The sequence below is a fragment of the Rasamsonia byssochlamydoides genome (genome assembly GCF_041956645.1).
Source record: "Rasamsonia byssochlamydoides strain NRRL 3658 unplaced genomic scaffold VTN77scaffold_1, whole genome shotgun sequence".
NCBI lineage: Eukaryota > Fungi > Ascomycota > Eurotiomycetes > Eurotiales > Trichocomaceae > Rasamsonia > Rasamsonia byssochlamydoides.
In genome coordinates, this window is record NW_027192384.1 from 671,361 (window position 1) to 699,328 (window position 27,968).

The window sequence follows — 27,968 nt, forward strand, 5'->3', positions numbered from 1 at the left end:
GGCACCGAGCGAAAATATGTCGGAGAACTGAGAATTGGCCTGATGGGACTGCCAAGTCTGAACGATGGCCGTGTGGGTGGTAGTAGTCGACAAAGTCCTCGACTTCTGCCTTGGTTGAACGCCGCGTGTCGTGGAGTCAGAAGATGTTGAAGAGGAGGAAGTGATAGATGGTGTGTACAGAATTGGCCTCCTCTTGAATGACAGTCTCTGGGCGTGGCTAGAGCCCGACGAGGACGAGGATCGAGCGTGGGAAGCTCTTGACGGGGACCCCACAGAACCAACTCGGATGACCGTACCTTTGGAGGCCGCAGAATCCGATCGTGAGCTTTCCGACATCCAACTTGAACGAAAATCGAGGCCCTTCGACTTGGAAGATGACGATGGTCTCCGGGCGGTGCGACCTCCCGAATGGTACATGGTTCGCGAAGGCGCAATCTCCTGGATGGCAGCGGTCCGGATCCATCGCTCAGGCGCGGCGTACTGATAGGCCTCGACATCGTTGATCTTGGGCGGAAACAGAAGCGTATCGAGCGCTTCAAACTGCCCTAAGAAGATCCTGTGGTCAAAGTCGACCAAAATGTTGGACGGTCGAATCGCACAATGAGCATGGCCATTGGCATGAAGCCACGCCAGCCCGTTCGCCAGACAGTGAGGCCAGTTGACCAAGATGTTCCTACGTTCCGGTTTGGGGAGTCGCTTGAAGTGCTGCGGCGCATCGGTGAGGAAGGAGATCAGGGTGCGTTCATACGCGCCCGCAAAGAGTACGTAGATACTGTCGTCGACAAAATAGGAGCCATAGACCGAGAAGACGTGTTCATGGGCCAGCTTCCTCAGTGACTGGATTTCGCCCAACACCTCCTCTTCTTCGAAGAAATGCGGAGCTTCGTTGATCTTGATCTGAGTGCGTAGATACATGCGGCACACCGCACCAGACAGAACTACCTTATCCACTCCATCTTTGTTAGACTGGTGCAGCTCGACGGGGACTCCTTCATTTTCTGTGAATTTGACATGCTCGCCCTCCTTGATTCCACGAACGAGGAACCGCCATTGCGCATGGAAAAATTTCGAGTCCAGTGCGGGGCTCTCCTCCGCAGGTGAGAGCCGAAGTTGGGGAACGCGTAGTTCAGCAATGGGAAGATCGGCGTCATCAATGGACTGGTCGACGAGGGCAAAGATTCGCTCCGGGATGCCAATGTCATTCAAGATGAGGAAGAGCTTGCCGGCTTTGGTGAGGATCCATTCCAAGTACGTCTCGCTGGTCAGCCCCTCGCCCCAAGGAGGCAATGAGAAGAGTCGCACGTGATATTCTGGTTTGAGATGGGCGAGAACGTATTCCCGTGAAAGCGTCGCCTCGATTCTCTCGTCCGTCCACCATAAGGAGGAGATTTCCGACATGACGGCAGCATGATGGCTGTGTGCAACGAGAGATATGTGTGTTAGCCAGAAACGTTTGCCATGTGTCTTAATATTATTATTTTGACCTTGCCAAACTTTCTTGATGGTTAACGCCACTGTAGACGAGAATGGCTTACCTGGTTCAGCTCAGCCTCGACCAGGATAAGACAACATCAGGTAGGTTGCTAACTAAGCAGCTTATTTGGGTGGCACGGATGCTTATCAGAGCAAGGGTGTCAGGGACCTATCGAAATAGAGGTCAGTTGTTGGAAATATCCCTTCGCTAAGATAGGCTGGCACGTCGCACTCATGACACGTCCTCCTAATACTGTCTTCGAAGCTTGTTTCTCTTTAAACTGGTTCCTGCTCAAGGACAGATAACGTCACGGAAGACCGGCGGCGCTTGATTACCGTCTGTCAAGATGCTCTGCCAATGTGCCCCAGTTCTTAGTACCTCCTTCGAATGTTCGACGCACGGCACGCCATGCTGCCCTGCGTTTAATGACGGCAGTGGGGCAGATTTCGCTAGTATCTGGAGCTCCAATTTTGGCGCTTCTACCGATATCGGTCGGCGCCGTGACAGTACAGGCATTGGGAAGCGAGCACTGTTCACCATACGGCCATTACCAGAGTGTCTCCCGATCCTATCAATCGTGCAACCCCCACGTGCTGCAGCTTGCATTGGATCCAAAAAAGATGCACCGTTTAAGGTACTACAGAGGCAAGATCTCTTCGCTTCTAACGCTACAAACGGAAACCAATGCGGGGGAACGGGAGATCAAGATCCCTAGTTACACAAGGCATCCCACATCCAGGCCCATGGGATACTCTACTCATACTTATTTTGGTACGTATTGTATCCACTGGAATCAAATTAGCTAATTAAGTTAGTTACACTGAGGTAGGCATGTTCACACATGATTCTTGACTGAAAAGACGCTCTATAGCTGCTCCATACTATGTCTGTACAGTACTCATTCCGCTATATGGAGTACATGTACTCTTCTGTACGAAGTCGATGTGCCAGAAATAATCCCATCATAGGCATCGAAATTGAAAGAAAAGGGTGAAGGTGCTGAAATACTCGTACGGAGTACTCCGTAGATGATTACCTGGTAGGGAGGTAGATCAACCAGCCATGTTCTGGTTGGTTGATCGATTACAGCCAAAGTAACGGCAACCAATCAACGGCGTTATCCTTATCAGTGAGCTCTTATCTAGATACCCGATTAGGTAGATAGAGACCTAGGTAGTTCCTCCACTGATAAAAGACATGATTTCGTTTAGTCATCTATTTCTCCAGCCTCCAGAGATAACGAACGAACGGACGGTCTATCGATCGATCGATCGATCATACCGGCATCCGTCGGAAGCCCAGTTTGACAAGTACTCCATATGGAAGGAAGGTTACCGATCTTTGGGCCCTATGGTTCCATGCTCTTGGGACGGAGATTGCTCGAGATCCATCGCAGAAGATCTCTGATCCCATTATAGTATCTGCTATAATCACCCGTGGCATGATGGCATGGCACTGCACAGAATTTCTAGAAAACAACCATAACTAGGTCCTCCTGCTTTCACATGCAACTTGTCAGGCACGTGTTGTGCATGTGACTAAATCAAAAGGGGTTAGGCCTTTAGACTGGACACTGGACATGTGATAGAAGGTACCAGGTACGGTACCTCCTCTTCCAGTGACTTGAATCTGATTTTCCTTTTACCTTCATTTTGTTCAACCCGATATTGCGGAAGCTGAGCTGCTGCTGCTGATGATGATATCGTTACAGGATGGAGAAGACCCATTCCATGTTGCAGAGCGGCAGCAACCAGGCGCAACAAGCACGAATGGAATCAAAACCAATCAACAACACTTTTTGGGGTCGAATTCTTACCCTCCTGGTCGTCAAGATCGTGACCCAAAGAGGCCTCCGGCGCCTCTTCAAGCACCCTGGTGGTGGCGTTCTTTTCGTTTCCAATTTCTGTATCAAGGCAGGGCCTTGGACGTCACTTGCGGAGGCAAACGCCATGCAATTCGTTGCACAGCACACGTCGATTCCGGTGCCGACAGTATATTGCGCCTTTACTCATAAGGGGGAGGACATACATTGTTATGGAAAGGATCAAAGGGCAGATGGCGGCAAGCAGATGGGCCTTTCGTTCTGAGGAATCCAAGGCAAAGATCCTCAGCCAGCTGAAGAAAATGATCGAGGAGCTCCGCAGTATCTCTCCTCTGGAAGGTGGAGGTGTTGCAAATGTGGATGGTGGACCAATTTATGACTGCCGGCTTCCGAGAGCTGCACTATGGGGACCCTTTAAGACAATCCACGACTTCCACAGGCATCTACGCGATAATATAGAAGCTCATGACTGTAATGATGCTCCCCCTGGTATCCATGAGCTAATTGCATTCCACAAACAGCCATGGCCTTCACCAGTCTTTACACACGCTGATCTGAGCAGCTTCAACATTCTCGTGCGCGGAGACGAAGTGGTCGGTATTATTGACTGGGAGACGGCCGGGTGGTTTCCTCCATTCTGGGAATATACGACCGCGTGGAATGTCAATCCGCAGAATGAGTTCTGGCGACAGGAGGTGGATAAGTTCATGACTCCGATGCCATATGAACTGGAGATGGAGAGTATTCGCCAGAGATATTTTGGGGATTATTGAGTGGTTGCAACTTGTTGCTTCAGTCCCGTTAGCTATGTTGGTCCCAAGCTATGCCCCTGTTCAAGACAGCCACGACAGCATTATATGAATTCCGAAATCTAGTGCCCATCCCATCGACAGCCCAGGAGGATGAAAACGACGGTCTGCTGAAATGCTGTCAGAGGACTGGTCCTGAGAAGCAGGGCCGGCCGTTGTACAGTAACTGTGATACTGCTTGCTTCCGTAGATGCCTAGTGATCATGTAATCCTCCCTAGGCTAGTTGATTGAAACAAGCCGTCAACCAGAAAAGATCCAACAGCGAAAGAGTAGATGCCATGGCACCTCTGCAAATGCTTATATGTTGGCGAGCCTGTCAGTCGGTCAGTGCAAGAAGCGGATGCACTGACATTCTAATATTTGTGACTGTAGTCTGCCGCCACTATCTAGGGCTTATATGGCATCTATGGTGTGAGGCCTTACGGAATCCAATCAAAGGCTGATAGTAGTCGAAAAAAAAACCTCTCCCATCATCTTAAAATGATTAGCAAAAGAAGATTCAACTTCAACCACCAGAACAGCAACCAGCACGCCCACAATGTCGGACAATTTTCCAGACGGCATTACCATGAAGAAGGAGGGCCGGGTAATGAGGACCAGTACGATAGATTTCCAACTGGTAAAGATCCTGTCAGAACATTATGATGAATGCATTAATGAGCGATTTGCCATCTTCGAAAGTCAGAGGGCAGATCATAGCGATGGGAGAGCCAAATTTATTGCGAGGCTTCGTGTCCAGTATGTTAATGTTATGTCCATAGTTCTTGGGACCATACCTTTTCCTAACAGCATCTTTGTTTCTTTCTTTCTTTTCATAGACAGGACCCGTCATCCTTTCCAGAGAGGGACCGACCATCTGTTCTCAAAATGGCAACCGACGATTTCGAGAACGAATGCAAGGCGCTGAAGGCGTGCGAATCGTCTGGTCGCACTCCCCAGTTCCTTGGCAGTGCCGAGCTTCGTCAAGATGATACCGACCCATTTCCTGGCGGCTACCTGCGTGTGATCGTCATGTCCATGGTTCGGGGCCGACCAGTCACCGAGTTGTTCGCGGTGCTCATTCCAGAGGACTATGCGATCATCAGACGGCAGATCGCTGAGATTCTCGAGTAAGGGTCTTTGCTTTAAAATCATCGCAACAAAAAAAATAATTAATATCTCTTGTTTTTTTTTATGGCCAGGCTCATGCGCCGTAAAGGATTTGTCTATTCCGAGCACGATACCGGTCAGATCTTCTACGACAAGCCGCAAAGGATGACGTATGTCCAGTCTTCCTTCTTTCCGGACGAGACCTGGTTAACATATCCAGAAGATATCTGACGGGTCTGTCGCACTGTGATGAGCAAGATCCAGCTATTGTACCTCCGATTACAGAGAACTCGTTTGAGGTGAAGGCCTTTGGGATGGGATGGAATTGAATTCTAGAGAGCTCTGTTTTAGCCAGTCAATCACACACTGTGGCTTACTTCATATTGTATTAATAATTAGCTCTTGAATTGCTAATGAGAATACTTCCTAAACTCGATTTGTTATCAAAGTAATTGATTCAGCCAGTTGCCCTGGGAAAATATTCCGTTGGAGATGTCTTGCCTACTAGATGGATTCATCATAATGGACTATGTATGGTAAGGTGTGATCAGTCTGTAGAAGTATTAATATATAAATTAATAGGCTATAAACAGATAACAAGGAGAGGAAATTTGAATAGTTATGCCTCAACCAAGTCGCACTTAAAGATTTGAATCAAAGAGTAAACCCTCTTGATACACTTTTTTGTACATTAATATGTACTTGGAAAGGACATGGAAGCTAATGAATGAATGAATGAATCAATCAATCAATCAATGCATCTAGTGATTTCATTTCTTCCTCCCATGCTGGTTTGATACTGAATAAATACACTGGTGAAAGAAACCCTCACTTTTGCCGGTCCTTTGTTCCCTTTTCCCTACTTACTTACCTACCTAATGTCTCATGATGATCATCAGGATCTGATTACGATATGCCTGTATAGTCTAATAAAGACAATGAGAACCTTCCAAATCCTCACCTTACCCAGCTCTGACCCGGGAGATCCATACTAGAACCTAAGAGTCGGAAAGAGTGAGGTTTTGGGTCAAATGCTCACTTTACCCAACCTTGACATGGAAGACAATATGCTAGAAGCTAGTGCCGGAGAGAGTGAGGGTTTGGATGAGAATAGATAGGTAGTCAAACCCTCACTCACTTCTACCCAGTTCAGACTTGGAAAGCACAGGTTGAAACCTAAAAGCTGGCAAGAGTGAGGGTTTGACCACCTGGCTGGCTGTCTTTGACCTAGGAGATGCACACTGCATTGGAACCTAAAGCCACACATGCTAACAGCACAATTCAATGAATAGGTATTATCATATTCTTTGTCAATCAGCTGTCGAGACATCTATCGAGCCAAATAAGCCAGAATCAGAGTAAATCGAATCCATTAATTTAATTGCATTCCATTCCATTCACTTGACTTGGCTTGGGTATTTTCTGTACATACAAAGCAGCAATGAATAAATAAATGCCACCAGAAAAAAAGAAGAGAATGAGAATGACAGAGTTAAACACGCACGACTGCGATGAAGGTATCCAAAAAGGAAAAAAAAAAGAAGAGAAATCCCCATAGAGAAGACCTACTAGACCAACTAGACCAACTCCTGAATATTTCCCTTTCCTCTCCACAGCATGAGATCGTCGTAACTTTCAATCCAAGGGAAGAACTCCAAAAAAAAAGCCAAGGCCAAAGCTCTGTACAACTCCATCTACTGTAAAACGGCTGCTTCGTTTTGTAGCCATTTCCAAGAAAAAAGCCAAAAGAGGAAGGAAAGAAGAAGCCAAGTATCAATCCAAAGATTTGCCAAAATGAAGATCCGCTAGATGTACTGTACGACTACCGCTGCAACGCCTGCTCTCTCGCCTGCGCTTTCCGCTCCTTTCTGATCTGTTCGCCCACGATGATACTGAACAGACGCTTGTGGAGGTCGTCTTCCGACCATCCAATCTCGCCCGTCCCGCCGTTCCGTCGGTCAGCTTCGGACAGTTCCCGCATGAACTCATCGATGATGCCGAACTGGATCTCGGTGACAGGAACGCCATGGATGCCGTCTGACGTCCAAAGCCAGTCGCCGATCATGTCGTCCCGGCGGGGAGTCGGGTAGTAAGGGAAAAGTTCAGGAGATCGCTTGGCTAACGAGTAGAGACGTCTGAGGGCCACATAGTGGTCGTCGGTGAAATATCCCGACGTTGCGAGCACTTTCGTCTGCTTCAATTTTTTAGGCTCAGGCTCTGCTTCGATAGAAGGCCGCGGTGACTCGGAGTCACGAGGCCTCTTAGGAGGCGGGTTTCGGTCCGCGGCCGGCGTGGGTTCTTTGAGAGCCTCAGCCTCAGCCTCATCGACATGTACCTCAGACGGCTCATTATCGTCATACTCCGACTCCTCCATCTGCTTACTGCCTGCCTTCGCCCACCAAGGGGTGAAACTGTTGGTGAGTCTGCGGAACCACGATGGCTTCGATGCAGAAATTTCAGGTTCGACCAGTGATGCGGACTCGGGAGTGACCACAGACTGCTGGTGAGAGGAAGTATTTTCAGGCGTGGCCTCTTTCTGAGTATTCAGAGTGTGATCTTCGTCGTCAAGGCCTTCGCTAACAATCTCGTCGTCCTCGCGAAGATGGTCACCTTCTCCTTGGGACATGGACTCGGCCGAGGAGAGGTCCGAATGCTCTTCTTCGTCCTCTGCGGCTTGTGAGTCCCGTTTGGGCGAAGAATCGTCCTCGCCTTGGACTGATGAGCGCTCGTAATGGTAGCTATTGTGATCGCTATCGCGTCCCCGTTCGCTCTTGATATTATTCTCAGGCGATTGTAAATATTGACTGGCAACAGTCTGCGGACTGCTATTGGCGTAGTATCTTCTCGTGTTTGGGGTATCGTGTGCCCTCAGCAAAGGTGAGAGATCAACCTTTTCTTGCTTCAGTTGTGCCAGCCGCGACTTTCCGAGCGGAGGTATTTCACCTCGTTGGATGTTCCAGGAATATGGAAGCGGATTGTCGGCATCGTCGCTTGAGAAGCTGTCTTGGTTGTTCTTCTCAGGACTGCCAGTCTCGTCACGAGAGTGTTGTGTGCGAGAAAATTGTGCTTCGTCCTCTTCAGCCTGAAGGACGTGTCGATTGAGATTCGATCTGTGATTCCTGGCTTCCTGTTGCCATATATCCCCGTAGTCATCCTCTTCCTCGGATAATGGCTCGTCAGGACCAGAAACGAGTGCCTCACTGTCGAGCTTTTGAGAGCCTTCTGCGTCACTTTCAATGACAATAACTTGGCTGGAGTCTGCCATCTGGATCTGATGACTGACCATCTCTCTTTCACGTTGCCACTCTGCTTCGCGTTGTTCTATTCCTGAGAGCGGTCTCGTGTCATCAGTCCCATCTAAGTTGTCACCGTGAGTCTGAGGCGCAGGTGATTCCTGCGCTACGCTCACCGCCTCCTTCACAGGAGTGACGCCCTCTTTGGATACCGTGGCCTCTTTCTGCTTTCTCATTCTCTCAGCTTCTATTTGTCGCCTGGCAAGTTGTTCGCCAAATCTGAGTCCAGCTCGAAGTTCTCGCTGTGTTTCGAGAGCAAATCCGCTAAACAAATTTTCCAAACGCCTCCTTGGTCCATCTAGGTCTTCACTGGATTCTCTTGTGCTGGGTCTAGTCGGACTCGAAAAGGGACTTCGCAACCTTGATCCTCTCCGTTGGCGTCTCAGAATGCCTTGAAGCGCGATACCAGCTCGAACTACCCGTGCCAGACTAGGAAATGTTCTTTTCTTCTTCAGTGCACCCTGGTTTGGCTGAGCAGGTGCTGGCGGGACGGTAGGCGACACGGTATCGACGGCTGGAGTCTGCTTAGCTTGCAGAACCTTGTTATTATGAGGTGACTCCTTTGTTTTGGGAGCTGATGAGGATTCGCCGTTTGGCATCTCTGATGCAGATTGGCCGCGACGAGATGGAGCTGCAGGGGATTCCTGAGTAATCTCGGAATTAGAATTGGAAGTGCTCGATTTCGTCCTGTCGAAAGAACCCGTTGTTTGTCGCTCAAAGAATGGCTTGAGTGCTCCTTTGGCTGAATTGAGGATGGAACTAAGTCCTTGTTGTTTGGCAGATGGCAGTGAGTCTAACGACACCATGCTAAAGCCTTCACTTTCCATGATGGAGTCAAACTCCCTGTGTTCATCCGTGGGATCCGCAATCGGGACCACGTCCTCATCCCACTGGCGGTTCTGCTGCAAGTTCCGACTTGTCTCCTCCACATTTTCGTCGTCCAGTAGCGATGACGATGTAGGTGTTGGGTACATGCGTCGGGGTCGAGGGGTGTGACCTGCATGTAGCGTATTCTCCGGAGAGACCCCGCGAACCCTCCGGGCTGCAGACTGTGTTTTGATGGGTGTTAACTCTGAATCCCCTTCAATTATGCGTCTTACTCTCCTAGACGAAGGCTCCAGTCTCACGGGCACTCTTTGGTGGGATGGCACCGGTGAGCTCCTGTTCAAGTTGGTCGTGGGACCAGTGTTCGCGTTATCATTGAGACCTTGGCCTGAAGGTTCACTCGTCGTGGCATTTCCGTTGGAGGCACCGTCGAAAGCGCTACCATCTTGATGGTTCGTCTCCGCACCTCCACCAAGGTCGTCAGTCTCTATGCTCTCTGCAACACTTTCGGCTGGGAGGCTCTTTCTCGGTCTTCCTCGTGGTCGCTTCGTTGCGCTCGCAGACTTTGGTTTGGGTGTTCGCCCGGGACTGCCTTTGCTGGGCGTACTATTCTGCTCTAGCATGTCGGACTTTCGAGGCCTGCCTCTTCGTTTTTTCGCTGAGGCTTGGCTCCGATCTCCCTCATCCTTCAAAGGCACCTTTGTCGTCGTTGTCGCAGACTTAATTCTCTTGCGTGAACTGCTCTCTGGGTTTTCGTCGTCCTCGTGCTCCGCCTCGACTGTCACGCGAATCCTCCACGGGCTGACATTGCTTTCCGACTGAACTTTGGTCGGAGATAGCGATCGTTGTCTGTTGCCTAGCCGCATGGGGGGGCTTGACGGCAGCAAGATGTCATCGAAGCGGATCGTGTGTGTGCTCTTATTGGGGCTGCGGCTCGGGTGCCGCGGTTTCCTTTGAGGAGTTTGGAAGGGATACGGCGCAACCCAGCTTTGGCGACCGGTGAATTCGGGAGGAGGGGACGAGATGAGGTACTCGGCATCGCCAGCAGGCCCAAGCACATCGGGAGAGGAGCTCGGACTTCGAGAGGACATCGCGACGGACTGCGAACTCAAAAACGATGCGATCACCGATCCGCAGATGACTGAAAGAAACGCGACGTCGCGTCCGAATCACCGTCGCAAGACGCAACCAAACATGACTTTTCTCGCAGTTAAGTTCTCCGAATCCATCCCAGAGCCTCGTAACGTGCTGTTCGCATTGAATGCACGTGTGAATATCGCGGGACAGGCGACAGATGCGCCGATAACAACATAAACACGCCTCCCGATCAGGCAGTCCGCGAGTCGCGGTCTGCCGGTGCGGCGCATAGGCGGTTTACGTAAGCATTTATCCGGGGATATGTTTCTCCGGAACTCCGCATCTCGCTTATGTAATCAGATCCTTGGTTGGCAAGTGACACGCTTAACTGGATCCGGTGTAGCGTATATTACAGACGGTACGGAGTCGGTAATTGGTGGAAGGTTCCAAGGTTCTAAGCTGGGAATTTCGTTTCTGTCAATCACACCCAATTTCAGCTTAGAATTATTTTAGAGCTTATCATCGCCTTGTCTGTCGTCTGATGGTAGATGGATGCCGGACGGTTGACAACTGGTGACTTCAGCCCATACCAATCCAGTTTCGTACACACACGTAGTCAGCTTCCGAGTGACTGCCCCAAGTACGGAGTACTTTAGGACTAATATTCCGTATTGTTGAATTAAAACAGCTGAAGAAGGGGATGACGTAGCGCATAGCAGATCTCCACGAGCTAACGGTGGCGTTCAATTGACTGCACCTAAGAAAACATGGGGTTTTCTCCCATGCAATATCTCGTATTCTGCTCGTCGAATTATGATAGGTCGACTGACGATTCCTGAGTGATTCGCGGACCTCTAAGCCTAACCATACTCGACATTGTTTGGCACCCAACGCTCTTGAACAGGATGAATTTGCTAGGGCTTTTTCCCGCAGGATTTCATTTAACTCACGAGGCGCAATGATGTCGATCAGCCATGGTCCAAGCCATCAGATGGGCTGCACCCCACCGGACTTGCCGTTCCTGGACCGCAAACCAGCAGACGCGCAGCTTTCTCCGCACCCGGCTCCTGGGGAACCAAGCTCCTGCATCTCAAGGTCCAATCACGCCTGCCTGTGTTTTTCTCCTCCATCCAGCATCCCTGTGGTGGTGAATCTGGTGATGCCATGTGCGAGCCGTAAGGAGGCGAATGCACTCCACGTTACATCACTAGCCGCATGCTAGTTGGCCACAGCTTGACACTTGAACACCGCAAGCACAAGCTCGCTTTTCCCATCTACGCCGAAAGCAATCATCCCAGCTCGCCGGATCCTGTGCCGTCGTTCCTTTGTTTATTCCCACGGTTCGATTAGCGTCTTCCCAGCTTCCCCGCTCGCAGGTCGGGCGCGATGTGAATAGTAGCATTGGGATGCCCCCGGTCATACATAAAAGAGCGGTCTCACGGCTCCGTCGACGCCTGTCCTCGTTATTGCTGAGACCACGTCTCTGGAGTCTCGTTCTAGGTGTATACGGCCTGATCTGTCTGGTTGTCGCCGTGTCTCTGATATCCAGAATGCACATCAAGAATTACCTTTCTGCAGCCCTCTACGTGCTGCCTGCTCTCGGTCAGAGCATGGGGTCTAATAGCGCCTCAGGTTCGACTGCAGACCCCTTCCAGGTCTATAACATCACTGCGGAGAATATCACCGCTTCATTCATTCCTTATGGAGCTCGATTAGTCTCGTTGCTGGTCCCAGATAACACCGGCACCATCCAGGATGTCGTTGTCGGTTATGACGACCCTACGGAGTACCTCCATGATACGGAGACCAACCACACCTACTTTGGCGCTGTTGTGGGCCGCTATGCCAATCGAATCAAGAATGGAACATTCACTATTGATGGGAACGTCTACCATGTCCCCGAGAACGAATACAATGGCACTGCCACTCTTCACGGTGGATTCGTGGGTTACGATGCTCGCAACTGGACCGTGACGGCATATTCCAATTCTAGTGTCACCTTCACTCTTCTAGACACAGGCTTTGAGGACTTTCCCGGAAACGTGATCACACATGCCACGTTTACTGTGGACACGAAGGTCACTCCAACGAACCCTAAGGGACTCCCTCAACTGACTACCAAGCTCGTGTCGCTGTCTCTGACGGAGAAGACACCCATCATGTTGGCCAACCACATCTACTGGAATCTGAATGTCTTCAGAGAGCCAACGGTGTTGAATGACACCTTGCAGATGCCCTTGGCCCAGAGATACGTGGGTACCGATGGCAATCTGATCCCGAACGGCACGATCTTCGATGTGGCCAGTTCAGATCACGGTGTGATGGACTTTACGGCCGGAAAAGCTATCGGGCAAGATTTTCAATATGCCGACGGTGTCTGCGGCACCGGCTGTACGGGCTACGACACTTGCTTCATCCTCGACCGCAGTCCGTACTACTCGCCCGACGCTGTCGTGCCCGTGCTGCATCTCGCGTCTCCCGCGACAGGCATCACCTTGGACGTGGCGACGAATCAGCGGGCGCTGCAGATTTATACTTGCAATGGCATGAACGGGACCATCCCGGTGAGGCCGTCGCAGGTGCAGCGCAACCAGGCTGCCGGCAAGGGCGGCGTAGACTACGTGAACGAGCACGGCTGCATCGTCATCGAAACCGAGGGTTGGATCGATGCCATCAACCAGCCCGAATGGGGCCAGGATGCCGCTCAGATCTTCTCGCCGGAGAGTGTGCCGGCCGTGAACCTGGCTACCTATCAATTCGGCACCTTCAATTAAAAAAAATCTCTGATTTTGTTTAATGCATTCTACATGCAGCTGCCCAACAGGAGATCGCTCTACATACCCCTGTACATAGTTATTATCATTTATTATGCCATAGCCTAATAATACACAGAGACGCTAGTCTTGCTAGTTTTATTCCATTTTCTTACGTCTATCCTTTTTTTTTTCCCTAATATCTTCTAGCCTGTCTGAGGCACAATACACCCGCAAGACAGACAGACGCCAATAAGTATGGTAATTAAAGATTCATCGGGAATGAAATTGCCTGAAACGAAAAGAAGGGGTATCATTCATCGACCAAAAGTTCGTCCCCAGGGAAATACTCAACACTGTACTGTACAACATAAGCGGCGTCGCCGGCTTCGTCTAAACAAAAAAAAAGAAATTCGAGCCCCAAAAAAGGACTGGAGGAAAAAGGACAGGTAGAATAGGAATTGTAAGGTATCTATCAAAATCAACCCCATCCAGCTAACGTCCAGCTTGAGCGATCCCCCCCACCACCACCACCAGATCGTATTCCCGACCGTCGATCAGGACCATGACCATGGTGATGGCCATCCAGGTCACGGCTGGCACTGGACAGGCCGTGCTGGAGGAACTTTTCTCGCTCGATCTCGACCAGCCCTCGCACTTTCAGGCTCGTCACGAGACTGGCACCGGCCCAGGCGCCCAGGGACTCGATCTGGCGGAACACGCCGTGGACGAAAGGCTTGGTGTCCTTGTCTCGGTTGCGTCGGAGTTTTTGCTCCACGAAATCGAGTTCTTCTTCTTCTTTTTGGTTTTCTTCTTCGTCTTCCTTGGCATCGCTTGTGGAAGGGGTGGTCTCTTCTGCTTCAGAAGGAGAAATAGAGGAGTCAGGCGTCGACTCTTGAGGCGGAGGCGGCGGCGGTGGTTGTCGTTGTCGGTTGATGCTCAGTTCCTGCAGCTTCTTCCTATGCTCCTCAACGGCTCGTCCCCTCATCGCGCTCCATCCGTGCTTTTCCACCAGAGACGCGACGTCTTTCATCACTCGCTGTCGGATACCTGGAATCTTAGATCCTCCCCCGACAAAGACAATACGTGACATGCATGTGCCACGGACATCGGGCGGAAGCGCCAGGAGCGTGTTATAAACGAGAATATGGATGGGTTTATCGTGATCATCCAGGTCATGTTCTGCGACACCCGCGGCGAAAAGAGCCTCTTCCACTGGCTCTGCGAATTTTGGGAATGGAACTTGGGCATATGCGGAGTCTGGATTCGACGGTGACGGTATCGCAATGTTCCTATTATTAAATCTCTCATCTCTTTCATCGGACTTGCACCAGGCGAACCGAGTGACAACCTCTTCACAATATTCGAATTTCACGGATATTTCGTCCTGCAGAGGGCTTTGGTCGACACTGGAGTCGAGATTTGATAGCATTCTTCCAGTTTGCTGCATTAATAACTTCATAGCCCTGGTGCTCCGCCTGGCCGCAATTTCTCTATATTCATAAATAGCGGTCACGACGGTCTCTGCCCAGCCAATATCGACCACCAAGGCAGAGCGAAGTCCCGCAGCGGCTGTCGCCATAGCAGCAGATGGTAGAAGGGTAATACTTGGGAACCTCCAACGGTTGAATAGCGTCGTGAGAACGGCCGATAATAACGGATGCGGCATCACGGAAGGCATGACCAGAACCAGCCGTGCATTTCCCGCATCTGTCAGCAAATATTTGTTGTATATCTCCCGAACAGCTCGCTCAATCTTATCCTCGACGAGTCCGAGATCAAGGTCTCTAAGGTCCATGCGCCACAATTCATGTTCTTTGGCCCACTGCTCAGCATCGACAGCCTGTGCATGGCGATTTGCAGTCCTCTCATCTTCCGTGCGTCTTATCCATCCTCGATAGTCACCGACTTTGCGCGATTCCTCTGGTCCGAAGCCAACCACGCACATCGGCGCGCTCTCTCCTTCGAAGCCAGCCCTTAGCCATCTTGATCCAAATTCAAATATAATTGCATCCTCTTCGTTGCGAAAGGAGAGTGCCGAGGAAGACGAGCCAAACGACGATATGAGTGACCGGTTCCGATGCCCTGGCGTATGCGGTTCGAACTGATCGTCCTTTCGAATCCGGGCGCGCGCGGCATCGAAAGCGGAAACAGAGCTCTTGCTGGCTGAGCGCAAGTGAGAGGGTTCCGTCGTTGCCATTTCTCCTTATCCTGCGGGCAGAACTGGAACTAAGCAGGTTCAAAGGAGGGACATGTCAAGCTCACAAACGGCCGGTTCGGAGCAAAGGTTCATGCTGGTTCGCGTGAAATGGAATTGAACGAGTTCATAAACCCGCCCATCCAGTACTGACTTCAAAAAAGTGGATAGATCGATAATTACTGCGTACAGACCTCTACGTGGGTGTTTTCTGTACTGCAGGCCAACTCCACAGTGATAGCGGAAGCACGTCGGCCCGCTGGGAGTTAGCGCTTTCCCGCTGCCCGTTGTTGATTGGAGAAAGCTCCGTTGCCGCGCATCAATTCCCAAACCACAACAAAGACGGGGGTCAGCACCCTGAACAAACGTCGCATTACCCCGGACTCGTATGTTTTTGAGTCTTTCCTAGTCTTGAATCGGAGTGCTATGTGAGATACCGGACGAATGGGTATACCTGGGTGAGTGAATTATTGGTTCTGTGTCTTTTTATGAGGTCACATGAATTCCGTCCTACTGGTTGACGCGCCGGAAATACATGTATCTGGCGTAACGGCTCCGACACACCAGCATTCTGGAGGACACACGGCTGATACAAGACAGACTTATCAACACAATCGGGTCTGGGGAGCGCATTGCCCTTGCCAGGTTAGCTATCACGCATCTGGAGAAGACTGCGCGCCCCATCCGCATTGCGGTTGACATTTCCATATGGCTGTTTCAAGCCCAAGCTGGCCGTGGAGGCCAGAATCCTGAATTACGGACCCTGTTTTTCAGGCTGGTTAGGCTTCTTGCTCTTCCAATTCATCCGCTTTTCGTTTATGATGGAAGGCAAAAACCTCCTTTTAAACGCGGAAAGGCTGTCAGCCGCAGCTATGGATCCGCTCCTATCATCAGTCTATCCAAGACCCTGATTGATCTCTTCAAATTTCCGCGACACGATGCCCCAGGGGAGGCTGAGGCCGAATGTGCCAGATTGCAGCAGGCGGGCGTTGTGGACGCAGTAATGAGCAATGATGTGGACGCATTAATGTTCGGCTCCACACTCACAGTGATGAATTACTCGAAAGAGAGTTCGAGCGGAACTAGCGCGGCGACCCATGTTGACTGCTACCGTACGCAAGAGATTCTCGGTCTGCCCAAGAACGTAGAATTGAGCCGTGCTGGCATGATTCTCTTTGCGATGCTGAGTGGAGGTGATTATTTGCCATCGGGAGTCGCTAAATGCGGCAGTAAACTTGCCGGGGAAATCGCAAAAGCCGGGTTCGGCGAGGATCTCCTTGAGATTCTTGCCGGGGATGAAAGTCAAGTGAAGATGAAGTTGGACGATTGGAGAGCCAGACTTCAGTACGAATTGGACGAAAACGAGAGTGGCTATTTTCAGTGCAAGCATAAAGCTGTGAGGATACCAGACACGTTCCCTGATCGAACAATTCTATCCTTTTACGCCAATCCTGTGGTTTCCAGTCCTGAAGAAATCGAACGTCTTCGACAGAGACTTTCCAATGCTTGGGACCAGGAAATCGATGTGCAGCAATTGAGATTGTTCGTCGCGGACGCCTTTGATTGGAAATATCGCTCTGGTGCGAAAAAGGTTATCAGAAATCTTGCAGAACCCTTGGTGTGTTCTAGACTTCGGCTTCGCAGGCCTGCGGTCGCCATGCAAGGCTATGGCTCATTCGTACCTAACCCGGATGCTCCCATGTTGCAACGAGTTTATAAAAGTCGAATGCATTACAGCACAGATGGCCTGTCTCAACTACAACTGGATATTGTTCCGGTCGACGTCGTTGGTTTGGACCTGAATGCAGAGGAACCAAACCCTCCACCTCAACAAGGTTCCCAGCAAGAAGCGAAGGAACTGGGCGATGAAGAAGAAGAAGCGGATGCGGACGCTGAGCCAGCTGCACCAATCGTTTCAGGATTCAAGATGCCGAAAAAGCGATATGACCCTTATGAGCCAGAGAAGATATGGATCTTTGAGTCTGTGGCGAAGATCGGCATCCCTGATGTCGTTGAGAGATGGAAGAAACAGCAAGATGAAAAGGCGGCACCTAAGAAGCCTGCAGCAAAGAAGACTACTACTACAAGAAAGAAGAAGCCAATAGATCCAGGAATGAAGCCCGGGGGGATCCTTCGTTTTACTACAATTACTAAGCCAGGTAGTGAACTCAGTCCCGCGAAACAATCTCAGCTCCTCGAGGCCATTTCGAAACCTTCGACGACAGGCTCAGGAGCAGAGAAAGACAATGGTTTGTCACACACGGCTTCCAGGACAGGTCCTCCAGCAAGTTTCTCTTCCTGGCAAACACAGAGCATCAAAAAGGCTCCATCTTTAGCGATTGACGATCTTGCGGGTGACTTCGCAGTCGCATGCAGTATATCAGATGTTCGGGCCACCAGAACCCAGTTGAGGACAGCGCGTCGACGTGTTGGCCTAATACGCCATCCCGGCTCCCAAGATGCGCCGGTGGTTTTGGATGCGGATCTCGATGATCAAGAAGCATCCCCCATTTTGTCTGCGCTCGCGACATTACCGGGACAGTTCAAGGTCAGCTACACTAACATTGGTAGCCCAGAGCCTGTTGTGACGGACCAGCCGCGTCCATCACAGTTCCTCATCCCGTTTCCGTCCTCCCCTACACCAGAAGGACGGCGCTCACTGAGAAAGCCAATCCAATCTCATGCACGGAAGACGGAGCCTGAAGCATCCCAGTTGGAGGCTGCCTTTAAATCGCTTTCCTTGTCGACTCCATCACGGAGACCCCGCCGAACTACAAAAGAGCCGGTGGAGGTTGCTTGCCAGGAGCCTGAAGTCGTGATTATCGATTCATCACCGTTGCCGATGGTATCCCCGGCGATGCCCTTAGACGCTCTGCCATCAGCCCATGCAGAGGACTCCAGCCCAACGCGGCCGCAGCGGCGAAATGTTTCACAACAGACCTCGTCGCGCAAAGAAGAAGAGGAGGTCGAAGAAGGCGTTCAAGAATGCCCTTCGATATCCTCATCGGCATTGACAAAAAGTCCTCGACGCAGGAGAGGGGAATCCGTGGAAGAGGAGACTTCGCAGTCCCAATCAACAACCAAGACATACGTAGAAACAATCCGGACGCATGACGGTTTCTGGACAGTGGAGACCCGTGAAGAGCAGCCACCATCCTCATCTACTAATATCCGAGATGACGTCGAGACTGATGAGGCCGCACCTGAGAAAGAGGGTAAGACTAAGAACAAGAGGAGGATTGGACGAGTTAGTCTTCTGGACTTGAGTTGATTGCCATCAACTTTTCTTTTTTCTTTTTTTTATTGGCGTTGTCTAGGTTGGTATACTATAGAAGGCTAGGGAGGGAAATAAATTGGCTTTCTCCGAATAGGAAAATGGATCATTACCTTAAGTTCTTTCTTTACTAATGAGATATATTAGACATAACATAAGATTACTCTATTAAGAGCAAGGCTGTAAGGGGGAGGGAAAAAAAAAGGAGGCAGACGGAAGAAAAGAAAGGAAAATCGTAACCATGTCTAATCTAGCAACCAAAAACTTTCAAGAACCCCCAAAGACCAATCCCACTCAGGACAGGAATCGTAAGATTGTCATCTAACCCGAAAAGATCCACGAACTCGCTCCCCGCTGCGACAATGCCGGAAACAAGGCTCATCACGCCTAGCGCCAGTCCGCCGGTGACGATGCCGCTCGACGACGTATTTGATGTCCAGCCGATGAGATTCCGGACAGTGTCGGGAAGCAGATTCAGACAGCCCGTGAACATGAATGAGCCCTCTGGATCGTCGGGGAAGGTGCCAATGCGAGGAACGAACCATCCCCAGAACATGGCTGCGGTGAAAACACCCGTGAGGAACGCAGCCAGCGTCCCTGCCAAGCTCTTCCCGCGGCGAAGACGGATGGTATAACGTCCGTACAGGCGCCCGAATGTGGAAGCAGCGGTATCACACCAGCTCAGCAAGAGGACGCCTATCACTCCCACATCTTTGGGGAAGAACCTGAGCACGATGTAGGCTCCAAGGAGATACCAGACCACCCCGTTGAAGCCGTTGACCTCAGTCTCTCTCATGAGGGCGCCCACGCAACGGATAAACAACTTGTTGACGGTCTCTGACCGATGACGGAGTACATCAGTGGCTGCAATACCGACCAGAGAGAAGATCAGGAATGGAGTGATTGCTAATGGCTGGATCCCGCGTCGGTAGAGGTCCAGCGTCAAGAACCCGATCGACACATGGAGGAGCTTGCGGGGGATCTCATGACGGTGTATGAAGTTGCGGTAATGCTGGTGTAATGGAATCAGCCCTAGAGGGGATGGCGACCGAGAGAAATCACGCCAGCGATCTTGGAGGTTGCTGTACGGAGAAAGATGGCCATTGGGAGGCGATAAGGATCCGTTACTCAGCGGCTCTGGTTTGGTTACTGGCGATTTTCCAGAAGCTTTCGTCTTAGACTGACGCCGTCTGGCGGACCCTGCAGACGTGGCAGTGGAGATACGAGAGCCTTTGCGGGTCTCGTGATCTGCGCCCGAGTCTGGACCTCCGTTTCCAGCGTCATCATCATTATCATTATCATCTTTGCCTTCTTCTGATATCGGCTGTGGAGACCGCAGCTGCTGTCGCCGTGAAGCAGAACGTGTCACCGGGCCGGAATAGCCATCTCTTGAGTCTAACTTCTCTGACGGTGTGGGCGACGGGGAAATGACCCGAGTCGCTGGTACGGCGCGCGTCGAGGACATCTCGACCGCGCCTGCAAAGAGGAGCGGCAGAGCGGGAAACGGGATCGCTCCGGAGACAGGGCGATATAGCGGGCGGAGAGCGCAGGTGGAGTGAGTGGAGAGGATGATAGAAAGAAGATCGCCTTGGTCTGCGCTGGACGGAATATTGGCGGTTATTGGCACAATGGCGAGGATTCAGAGGATAAGCTCCGGGCGCGAATTGAACTGACACATGGTAACACGCCCGACTTCTTTCAGCACATGGTCATGCAAGCATAGCAGCGAAGACAGATCTGTAAGGTGCAAACAAAAAAAAAGTTCAGGGGATGCTTGGAACTAGAAAGCAGTCTTGTAGCAAGGCTGCAAGATGTGGCATTTTCTGGCATTGTCTACCTAGGCTTTTTTTTGCTTGGTGACTTCAGCGGCTCCGCCCGTTCCGCAGCTTGCACGTGATAATCCGGCAGAAAACTCTCACCGCCCTAGATCTAATCTTTGATAACGTTTATCGTTGATAAAAAAAATAAAAATATAGAATCAAGCATATTCGAGTTCCAGCCCGTGGAGGGAGGCAGACAGCTGGTCTGCGAACACTTCCCATGCTAGAGCCATTTAGTTTCCGTCAGCATTTACAATGGCTCCAAAACCTCCCTCGTCAGCGTCTTCCAGGGCGTGGGATTCTCTCGATCCCCCGCTGTCAGAATGGGTCCTGGATGCGGTTTCGAGCATGGGCTTTACCCGCATGACTCCGGTCCAGGCTTCTGCCATTCCTCTTTTCATGGGCCATAAAGATGTTGTGGTCGAGGCCGTTACTGGCAGTGGGAAGACCCTGGCTTTTTTGATCCCTGTTGTTGAGAAACTCTTGCGGTTGGAAGAGCCGATCAAAAAGCACCATGTTGGAGCGATTATTATCTCTCCGACCAGGTAAGCGCGAGTTTCATGGGCGGGAAAAAAAAAGGCTTAGAATTGTCTAATATAATATCATAGGGAGCTTGCATCGCAGATCTACAATGTTCTGCTGTCCTTGTTAGCCTTCCACGGTCCATCCGCATCAGCTATTAATCCGCCAGACAATAACGACGAGCAATCTACGGCGCGTCAGAAATATCCGTCGTCTACGCTGAAAGTAGTTCCACAGCTTCTCCTAGGCGGGACGAGTTCACCAGCCGAGGATCTGAGTACTTTTCTGAAACGATCTCCCAATGTACTTGTCGCTACACCGGGGAGACTCCTAGAGCTACTCTCATCGCCTCATGTTCACTGTCCTCAGTCCTCATTTGAGATGTTAGTGTTGGATGAAGCAGATCGACTCTTGGATTTGGGTTTCAAAGACGACCTGCAGAAAATACTCGCGCGGCTACCGAAACAAAGGAGGTCGGGCCTGTTTAGTGCCAGCGTGAGTGAAGCGGTCGATCAACTCATAAGGGTCGGATTGCGGAATCCCGTTAAGATCGCAGTCAAAGTACGAGGCGCATCAGGCGTGGAGGAGAAACGTACTCCTGCGAGGTATGACTCCGTCAACTTTTGCTCCACTCTTTTACAGGTGCTGACAAACTGTAACAGTTTGCAGATGACCTACCTCGTCACTCCCCCTACTCACAAACTCCCCGCCGTGAAGAAGCTTCTCTCAACCGTTGAACCCACACCACAGAAGACCATACTCTACTTTTCAACGTGTGCTGGAGTAGATTATTTTCAGCACATCATCCCGTTACTGCTGCAGGACCAGTATTCCGTCATACCCCTTCATGGAAAGCATCAGCCGAACGTTCGACAGAAGAACTTTACCCGCTTTGTAAACTCCACGACTCCTTCCGTCCTGTTGACCACTGACGTTGCGGCGCGGGGACTGGACATCCCGTTAGTTGATCTCGTGATACAAGTGGATCCTCCATCAGACCCAAAAGCTTTCATCCACCGCTGCGGGCGCGCTGGGAGAGCTGGTCGGAGAGGTCTGAGTGTAGTCCTACTCCACCCCGGCCGTGAAGAAGACTACGTATCCTTCCTTGAAGTCCGCCAAACACCGGTTACACTTTATGATAATGGAGCATTCTCCGTCTCTGACGCGGACGCATCGGAAGCGACCGAGATCGCTCGAAAAGCGGTCCGCGCAGACCGTGCTCTTCACGACAAGGGCCAAAAGGCCTTTGTCAGCTGGGTTCGAAGCTACACCAAGCATCAAGCAAGCAGTATCTTTCGCGTCGCTGACTTGGATTGGGAAGCACTGGGTCACGCTTGGGGCCTCCTCAAATTGCCTCGAATGCCTGAGCTGAAGAATTTCAAGGGTGACCCAACTCTAGGCGTCACGGTGGACTGGGACAATTACGCCTACAAAGACAAACAGAGAGAGAAGCATCGCCGCGAGGCTCTCAAAGAAAAAGAAAATGCAGAATCCGAGGCTAATGGAACCCAGCGGACATCCAAGAAGAGACCAGCAAGCGAGAGCATTCCATGGAGCCAGACGCTAGAGAAGAAAGCCCAAAGAGAGAAGCGACGAGAAAAGAAGAAGGCCCGTAGGGAACGAGAGAAATGGGAGAAGATGACGGAGGAAGAAAAGCAAAAGGTCCGTGAGACCGAGATGATGCTGGAGAAGGTCAGGGAACAAGCTCAACAACGGAGATCCGCCAAAAAAGCAAAGACCGAGGATGCCGCTGAAAGCGATGAGGAGGAGTTTCAGGGCTTCGACTAGTCTTTGAGCCCCAATCTCTTCAGATCTTGCAAGTCGTGACTGCGTGGTTTTCTACAATCACATCAAGCAATGGGATCTCTTCGACCTCGGGTCACTTCGTTGACTCCGAGCACTGTGCAAGACAGGACAATCAGCCTCCTGACTCCCTTGCCGGATTTGCAGACGAAGCAGACTCTCGACTGTTCATGGATTTTACAAGAGAGTCAAAGCTCGTCATATAATAGGGATTTTGTCGAAGAGAGGACTCCAGTTTCTTATATTATCTTCCAGGGATTCCGATTGGATATCTTGGGACGATCGCCAGAGAACAATCACCAACGCGAAAGCAGTGACTTCTCACGTATAGCAAGACGGCAAAGCAAGCTCCTGAAAATGAGATCAATCATCGACGACGCTGCCACCATTTAGAGCAAATATCTGGGAATTCCAACACATGGCTATACCGGGAGACCATATGGTTTCTATCTCCTTTCCGGGTAGTATATAGAATACTATGTGGACATTCTATTTTCGAATGTTACTATATGAACTTTTTGCTACAGCATTTGCTACGAATTCCTTGATAAATCCCCTTAATAAAATAGCATAAAGTAGACAAGGCAAGTTAGCAGAGCGCTGCTCAGTCCTCTTTATTATATTATAAAAAGGGCAGATGGGCTGTTGGTTGGTACAGTTTATTGCTGATGGTTAGGGCTCTTGTCGGTCATGGGCCTTGGAATCTTACAGCTTTGCTACTATTTAAAAGAAGAGATTGGGGAATAACACCTCGAACATGTTAGGGCTTCTGTCAAAATGCTTTGGAGATAAGAGGGCAAATATCTAAAAAGAAAAGGGGGGACAATTCCAGTAGATCAGCTGACGATGACCTCACCTCGTCGAGAGGAAAATCCACCTGTGCCTCTTATTCCACATCGTCTTCTCTCAAGATTCTTCAGTCAGTACAAAGCGAGGGTTACAAGAAAACATTGCTCCCATAATCTGAGCAAGCCAAGACAACAGACCTGTTCTGCCAGAGAGAGCTAGTACCCTGTCGCTTTGAAATCATCTCGAGTATCTCGCATCTCTGCTTCCTTGATTGTCATCTCCCCCTTACAACAGTGGCCAGGTCTCCGCACTTCCGACGAGACACATTCTCACAATCCGCTGTAGACCCACGATCTTGAAATGGAGACTAAGAGAATACTTGATGCTGTTCTTATGTGACTAAAACACGTTGTCCTGTCGCGCTCATTTCTATTCCACCTTGTTTCACCCCTTAACGTGACGCGTCGATATCTTCCAAGAGTCGCGTCCTCCAGGACTTCAAGGTTATCTTCTCTAATTTACAACCTCATAGGGGACACATTGGCATTGCGACCCAATACACGATTGTCAACCCCGGGTTTTCTCCTTCTCGACGACTTTAAAGATGTCAAGCCACGCTCACAAGTCCAGAAGTTCCCGGAAGCTTGATGACCCTGAGAGCCAAGTCATCGACCTGGTGTCCAAATACAGGGATATCAAGGAACCACGTCCGGTGCTGCGTAAAATTCTTGGAAAACCTGAAACTTACCGACTTCTCTGGGAGATTATTGCACACCAGCTGGCCCTCATCAAGTCTCGATCCCAGGCGTTTGAGGACAGTCATGTCACGGTCTACGACAAGGCCCTGCTGATCCTGTCCAACAACGGCAATGAAATCTCCAATGCAGGAGCCCTGGAGCTTTACATCGAGGAATTCATGGGCATCAGCCCCAATAAACATGCTCAGATGATGGACGAGATTCTGGACAAGCATATCGCACTGAAAGCCCTTTTCGTCAAACGTGTGTGAGCTTCTGAGCGTATAGTACCTCCTCTCCAGTGTTCTGACTAGCATACCGGGTAGTCTCCCAACCTGATCGCAATGGAATGACCGAAAGCTATGCCCTCGGAGACAGAACCAGAAATTCCGAAAGTCCCCCCTACAACGGTCAACGCTTCGACACAAAGGCCAGCGCACGCACCAGAGACACTACCGTCGACGACAAGATCACGCGCATCCTCAATGTCTATTTCAAGGCCAAGGAGGACTATTACAGCCTGGAAGACGCTGACTATATGGAAAAAGCCAATGCTGCCCGATTTTTGCGTGACACGGCGGAGAATGCTTTGAATTGCCTTCGAGCCCGTGGTCTAACAACCCACAGGATGGTACCAGAGCTCGAGGAAATGTTCCAGTATGCCAAGGACAAGGCTACTGAGCTTTTGGGTGGTAAAAAGAGGCGCTTCGAGATTACAGAGATTCCGGAGACATCTGTGAAACGTCATCGCCAAAGCAGGAACCGTTACGGTTCGCAATACTACAGACCCTGAGTCCTACCACGACTTTGAAACGTGATGACGCAAGAGATGGACGAGATCTCAAGTCTACTGAATCTGCCTAGTCTTATTAGAAGAATGCATGTTAGCCAGCAAAATTGCCTGTATGGAAGAACGCGGGATCAGATACGTCAGTACGGCACTGGCATACGAAGGAAAGAAGGAGGTGCAAAATCGTGATGATATGCAGCTGCAGTGTCTGTACTTGAACTAAATAACGTATCATCAATGGTATCTGTCGTCTATTGTTTCGAAAATATGCAGTGGAAATTATGCTTAAAAACAAGATATTCTTTGGCAAGTATATCCTTAACAGGTAATCGGGAATGATTAGGTACCCGCGGCGACTTAAGTTAGTGTGTCCGGTTAGAGCATTGACGCGTTGCACGTGATGATCTGCTCCAGTTCCGGGGATGAAGCTCCGCCTAGAAGACCGCAGTGTTCCGGGGGTCATAAGAGCAGGGCTCCTAGCTGAAAAAGCTGTGATCGATCTTGAGATGGACTACTGTATCCGATGACTCTGTCAATTACCTGGCTTCAATAACCAGGAGCATGAGCTGCTGCTGCTTGTCCGGAGGCAGCTGCAACCCTGAGCTCCGCGCCTTTGTTTCCGATCATGGCAAGCCCTCACCTTAACCCCCCCTTGCAGGACTCCACCCCTTCTGTGTCCTCTGATGCGGGGGAAACACCGTCAACGAGCTCTTCTGAGCCTTCGAACCCACAATGCACTCCCGAATCGAGTGGATCGGATCGAGGAAGTCCGTCGTCTCCTCCTGCGAGACTTCATCGACTTCGAACTGACTTCGATAAGGAGGAGGTGGACGTCGAGGCGGAGGACGAGACACAGGGATTTATTTCTCGGCGTCATCAGAAAACTTCAGACGAGTATGATGAGGGTTACGATTCGGAGGGGGATTTCAAGAATATTCCTCGGCACAAAGCGCCCATAGCTGGAGCGGACTATACCCCGGAAGAGGAACAACAGGTTGTGAAGAGATTTGACAAGCGATTGGTCCTACTCCTCGCTCTTCTCTATTTACTTTCCTTCTTGGATCGCTCGAGTGAGTAGTCAAGTGTTCGAATTGCTTGCGCTACGTACCTACAACACCCTGGACATGGTGCTGATGCTAATTCTCATGCCAGATATTGGTAATGCAAAGATTGCTGGACTTGCTGACGATCTGAGGCTGTCTTCTTCGCAATATGAATGGCTACTTACCGCTTTTTATATCACCTATATTATCTTCGAGTGGATGACTTTGATGTACCGGCTGGTCCCTCCACATATCTATATTTCGCTCTGTGTGTTTTCATGGGGCTTGATCGCATCTTTTCAATCCTTAGTCACATCTTTCTGGGCCCTAGTTGTTCTGCGGGCCTTCCTAGGAGTGGCGGAAGCAGCTTTCGGGCCCGGAGTCCCGTTCTATCTATCATTATTCTACAAGCGAGAGGAGCTGGCATTCCGGACGGGGCTGTTTATCTCTGCGGCCCCGCTGGCTACCTCCTTTGCCAGCAGTCTTGCGTGGCTGATTGTCAAGCTCAGCAGCAATGGTCCTATTGCGCCATGGCGCACACTGTTCCTGGTGGAGGGCTTCCCAAGTGTGGTAGTCGCGGTTTTCGTATGGATATTGATTCCTGATTCTCCCGGGAAGGCAAGGTTTCTCACATCACGTCAACGAAAAGTCGCCAAGTTACGGCTGGAAGGGAGTAAGATCGAGCGTCATGAATCGTCCAATGAAAAGTTCAATTGGCGGGCCGTGGGAGAGACGCTTAAGGACCCGAAATCGTACATCATGGCCGTGAGTTCTTCTTTCTGGTGTAGGCTATCTATACTGACCGGTAATTCGCAGTTAATGTTCTTCAGTTGCAACGTTGCTTTCAGTTCTATGCCTGTGTTTCTACCTACCATCATAAAAGAGTAAGGCACATTCAACGTTTGAATCAGTCTCGAGCGCAGTTGACCTGGTCCTTTCCGCAGCATGGGTTATTCCTCTCTAGCCTCTCAGGCTCTTTCGGCGCCACCTTTTCTGCTCTCCTTCGTTGTGGTTTTGGTTACCGCATCTTTATCCGATCGCCATCGGACCAGGAGTCCTTACCTGATTGCGCACGCACTGTTGTCCGCGTTCGCCTACTTGGCGATCGGACTGACCGGCTACTTCCACTCCCACATGTCAACCACCATTCACACAGCTATACGATATCTCTGCATCTACCCTGCCACCTGTGGCTTCTTCTCCGCTGTCACCATCATTATCACCTGGAGTATGGATAACCGTGTAGCTCATGAAGGTAAGGGAACCGGTGTCGCCTTGCTCAACATCATTGGTCAGTTCGGCCCCCTCGTTGGAACGAGGCTGTATCCCGCCAGCGACGGGCCATGGTATGTGAACGGCATGGCAGCCTGTTCCTTTTTCATGATCCTGGTGGCCATCCTGGCATTCACGTTGCGAATGCTCCTGCAGCGAGCGAACCGGCGGGCTGCACAAAGAGAGAATCGGATGGGTATAGAGTTGGAAACAGGCGCTGGAGAAGGAGAGGGCTTGATGGGCTACACCAGTGGAACGCAAGAGCATTACGCCAAGCCATCAAGGTTCATGTACATAATATGATTGTTGCAAGGTATGGATGTTCTGGCCTCGTCGGATATAGGTCATAACTACCATTGATACGCATGAAAACTGAATAATAATAACAGGTATCCTCTCGCAGAATCATCAGTCACGGCTGGTGTGTAAATCTCCTTTCAGATACGAAACTTGCCTTTTCAGTAGAAGTGTCTGCCCTTGCTCCATACCTCCTCTTACAGGGTCTCATGGGGAAGAGAAAGACTGCTGAGTCATCCTCTCCAGATTTCGGGCGGAATGCCGCTAGCCATGGTCGGAAA

General features: G+C 50.5%; 10 protein-coding genes across 10 annotated transcripts; 7 read left to right on the top strand and 3 right to left on the bottom strand.

Annotated features, from left to right (window-relative positions):
- Positions 1–3,508: 3,508 nt before the first annotated feature.
- VTN77DRAFT_232 (uncharacterized protein) lies at positions 3,509–4,069 on the top strand (the record flags this gene model as incomplete). The annotated part of the gene is made up of 1 exon (XM_069418146.1): positions 3,509–4,069. One exon carries the CDS (start codon positions 3,509–3,511, stop codon positions 4,067–4,069), a length of 561 nt encoding a protein of 186 aa, XP_069282595.1.
- A 904-nt stretch (positions 4,070–4,973) lies between these two features.
- On the top strand, positions 4,974–5,524 carry VTN77DRAFT_233 (uncharacterized protein; the record flags this gene model as incomplete). Its single annotated transcript, XM_069418157.1, has 3 exons — positions 4,974–5,215; positions 5,288–5,365; positions 5,416–5,524. 3 exons carry the CDS (start codon positions 4,974–4,976, stop codon positions 5,522–5,524), a joined length of 429 nt encoding a protein of 142 aa, XP_069282596.1.
- Positions 5,525–7,017: 1,493 nt separating this feature from the next.
- On the bottom strand, positions 7,018–10,404 carry VTN77DRAFT_234 (uncharacterized protein; the record flags this gene model as incomplete). Its single annotated transcript, XM_069418168.1, has 1 exon — positions 7,018–10,404. The coding sequence occupies one exon, from the start codon at positions 10,402–10,404 to the stop codon at positions 7,018–7,020; it is 3,387 nt and encodes a 1,128-aa protein (XP_069282597.1).
- Positions 10,405–11,940: 1,536 nt separating this feature from the next.
- On the top strand, positions 11,941–13,164 carry VTN77DRAFT_235 (uncharacterized protein; the record flags this gene model as incomplete). Its single annotated transcript, XM_069418179.1, has 1 exon — positions 11,941–13,164. One exon carries the CDS (start codon positions 11,941–11,943, stop codon positions 13,162–13,164), a length of 1,224 nt encoding a protein of 407 aa, XP_069282598.1.
- Positions 13,165–13,624: 460 nt separating this feature from the next.
- VTN77DRAFT_236 (uncharacterized protein) lies at positions 13,625–15,343 on the bottom strand (the record flags this gene model as incomplete). Its single annotated transcript, XM_069418190.1, has 1 exon — positions 13,625–15,343. The coding sequence occupies one exon, from the start codon at positions 15,341–15,343 to the stop codon at positions 13,625–13,627; it is 1,719 nt and encodes a 572-aa protein (XP_069282599.1).
- Positions 15,344–15,784: 441 nt separating this feature from the next.
- Positions 15,785–18,611, top strand: VTN77DRAFT_237 (uncharacterized protein; the record flags this gene model as incomplete). The annotated part of the gene is made up of 2 exons (XM_069418201.1): positions 15,785–15,798; positions 15,941–18,611. 2 exons carry the CDS (start codon positions 15,785–15,787, stop codon positions 18,609–18,611), a joined length of 2,685 nt encoding a protein of 894 aa, XP_069282600.1.
- Positions 18,612–18,864: 253 nt separating this feature from the next.
- VTN77DRAFT_238 (uncharacterized protein) lies at positions 18,865–20,079 on the bottom strand (the record flags this gene model as incomplete). The annotated part of the gene is made up of 1 exon (XM_069418212.1): positions 18,865–20,079. The coding sequence occupies one exon, from the start codon at positions 20,077–20,079 to the stop codon at positions 18,865–18,867; it is 1,215 nt and encodes a 404-aa protein (XP_069282601.1).
- Positions 20,080–20,689: 610 nt separating this feature from the next.
- Positions 20,690–22,744, top strand: VTN77DRAFT_239 (uncharacterized protein; the record flags this gene model as incomplete). The annotated part of the gene is made up of 3 exons (XM_069418223.1): positions 20,690–20,979; positions 21,043–21,561; positions 21,619–22,744. The coding sequence occupies 3 exons, from the start codon at positions 20,690–20,692 to the stop codon at positions 22,742–22,744; spliced, it is 1,935 nt and encodes a 644-aa protein (XP_069282602.1).
- Positions 22,745–24,152: 1,408 nt separating this feature from the next.
- VTN77DRAFT_240 (uncharacterized protein) lies at positions 24,153–25,078 on the top strand (the record flags this gene model as incomplete). Its single annotated transcript, XM_069418235.1, has 2 exons — positions 24,153–24,549; positions 24,612–25,078. 2 exons carry the CDS (start codon positions 24,153–24,155, stop codon positions 25,076–25,078), a joined length of 864 nt encoding a protein of 287 aa, XP_069282603.1.
- Positions 25,079–25,700: 622 nt separating this feature from the next.
- Positions 25,701–27,693, top strand: VTN77DRAFT_241 (uncharacterized protein; the record flags this gene model as incomplete). Its single annotated transcript, XM_069418246.1, has 4 exons — positions 25,701–26,145; positions 26,228–26,883; positions 26,935–27,002; positions 27,063–27,693. 4 exons carry the CDS (start codon positions 25,701–25,703, stop codon positions 27,691–27,693), a joined length of 1,800 nt encoding a protein of 599 aa, XP_069282604.1.
- Positions 27,694–27,968: the final 275 nt, after the last annotated feature.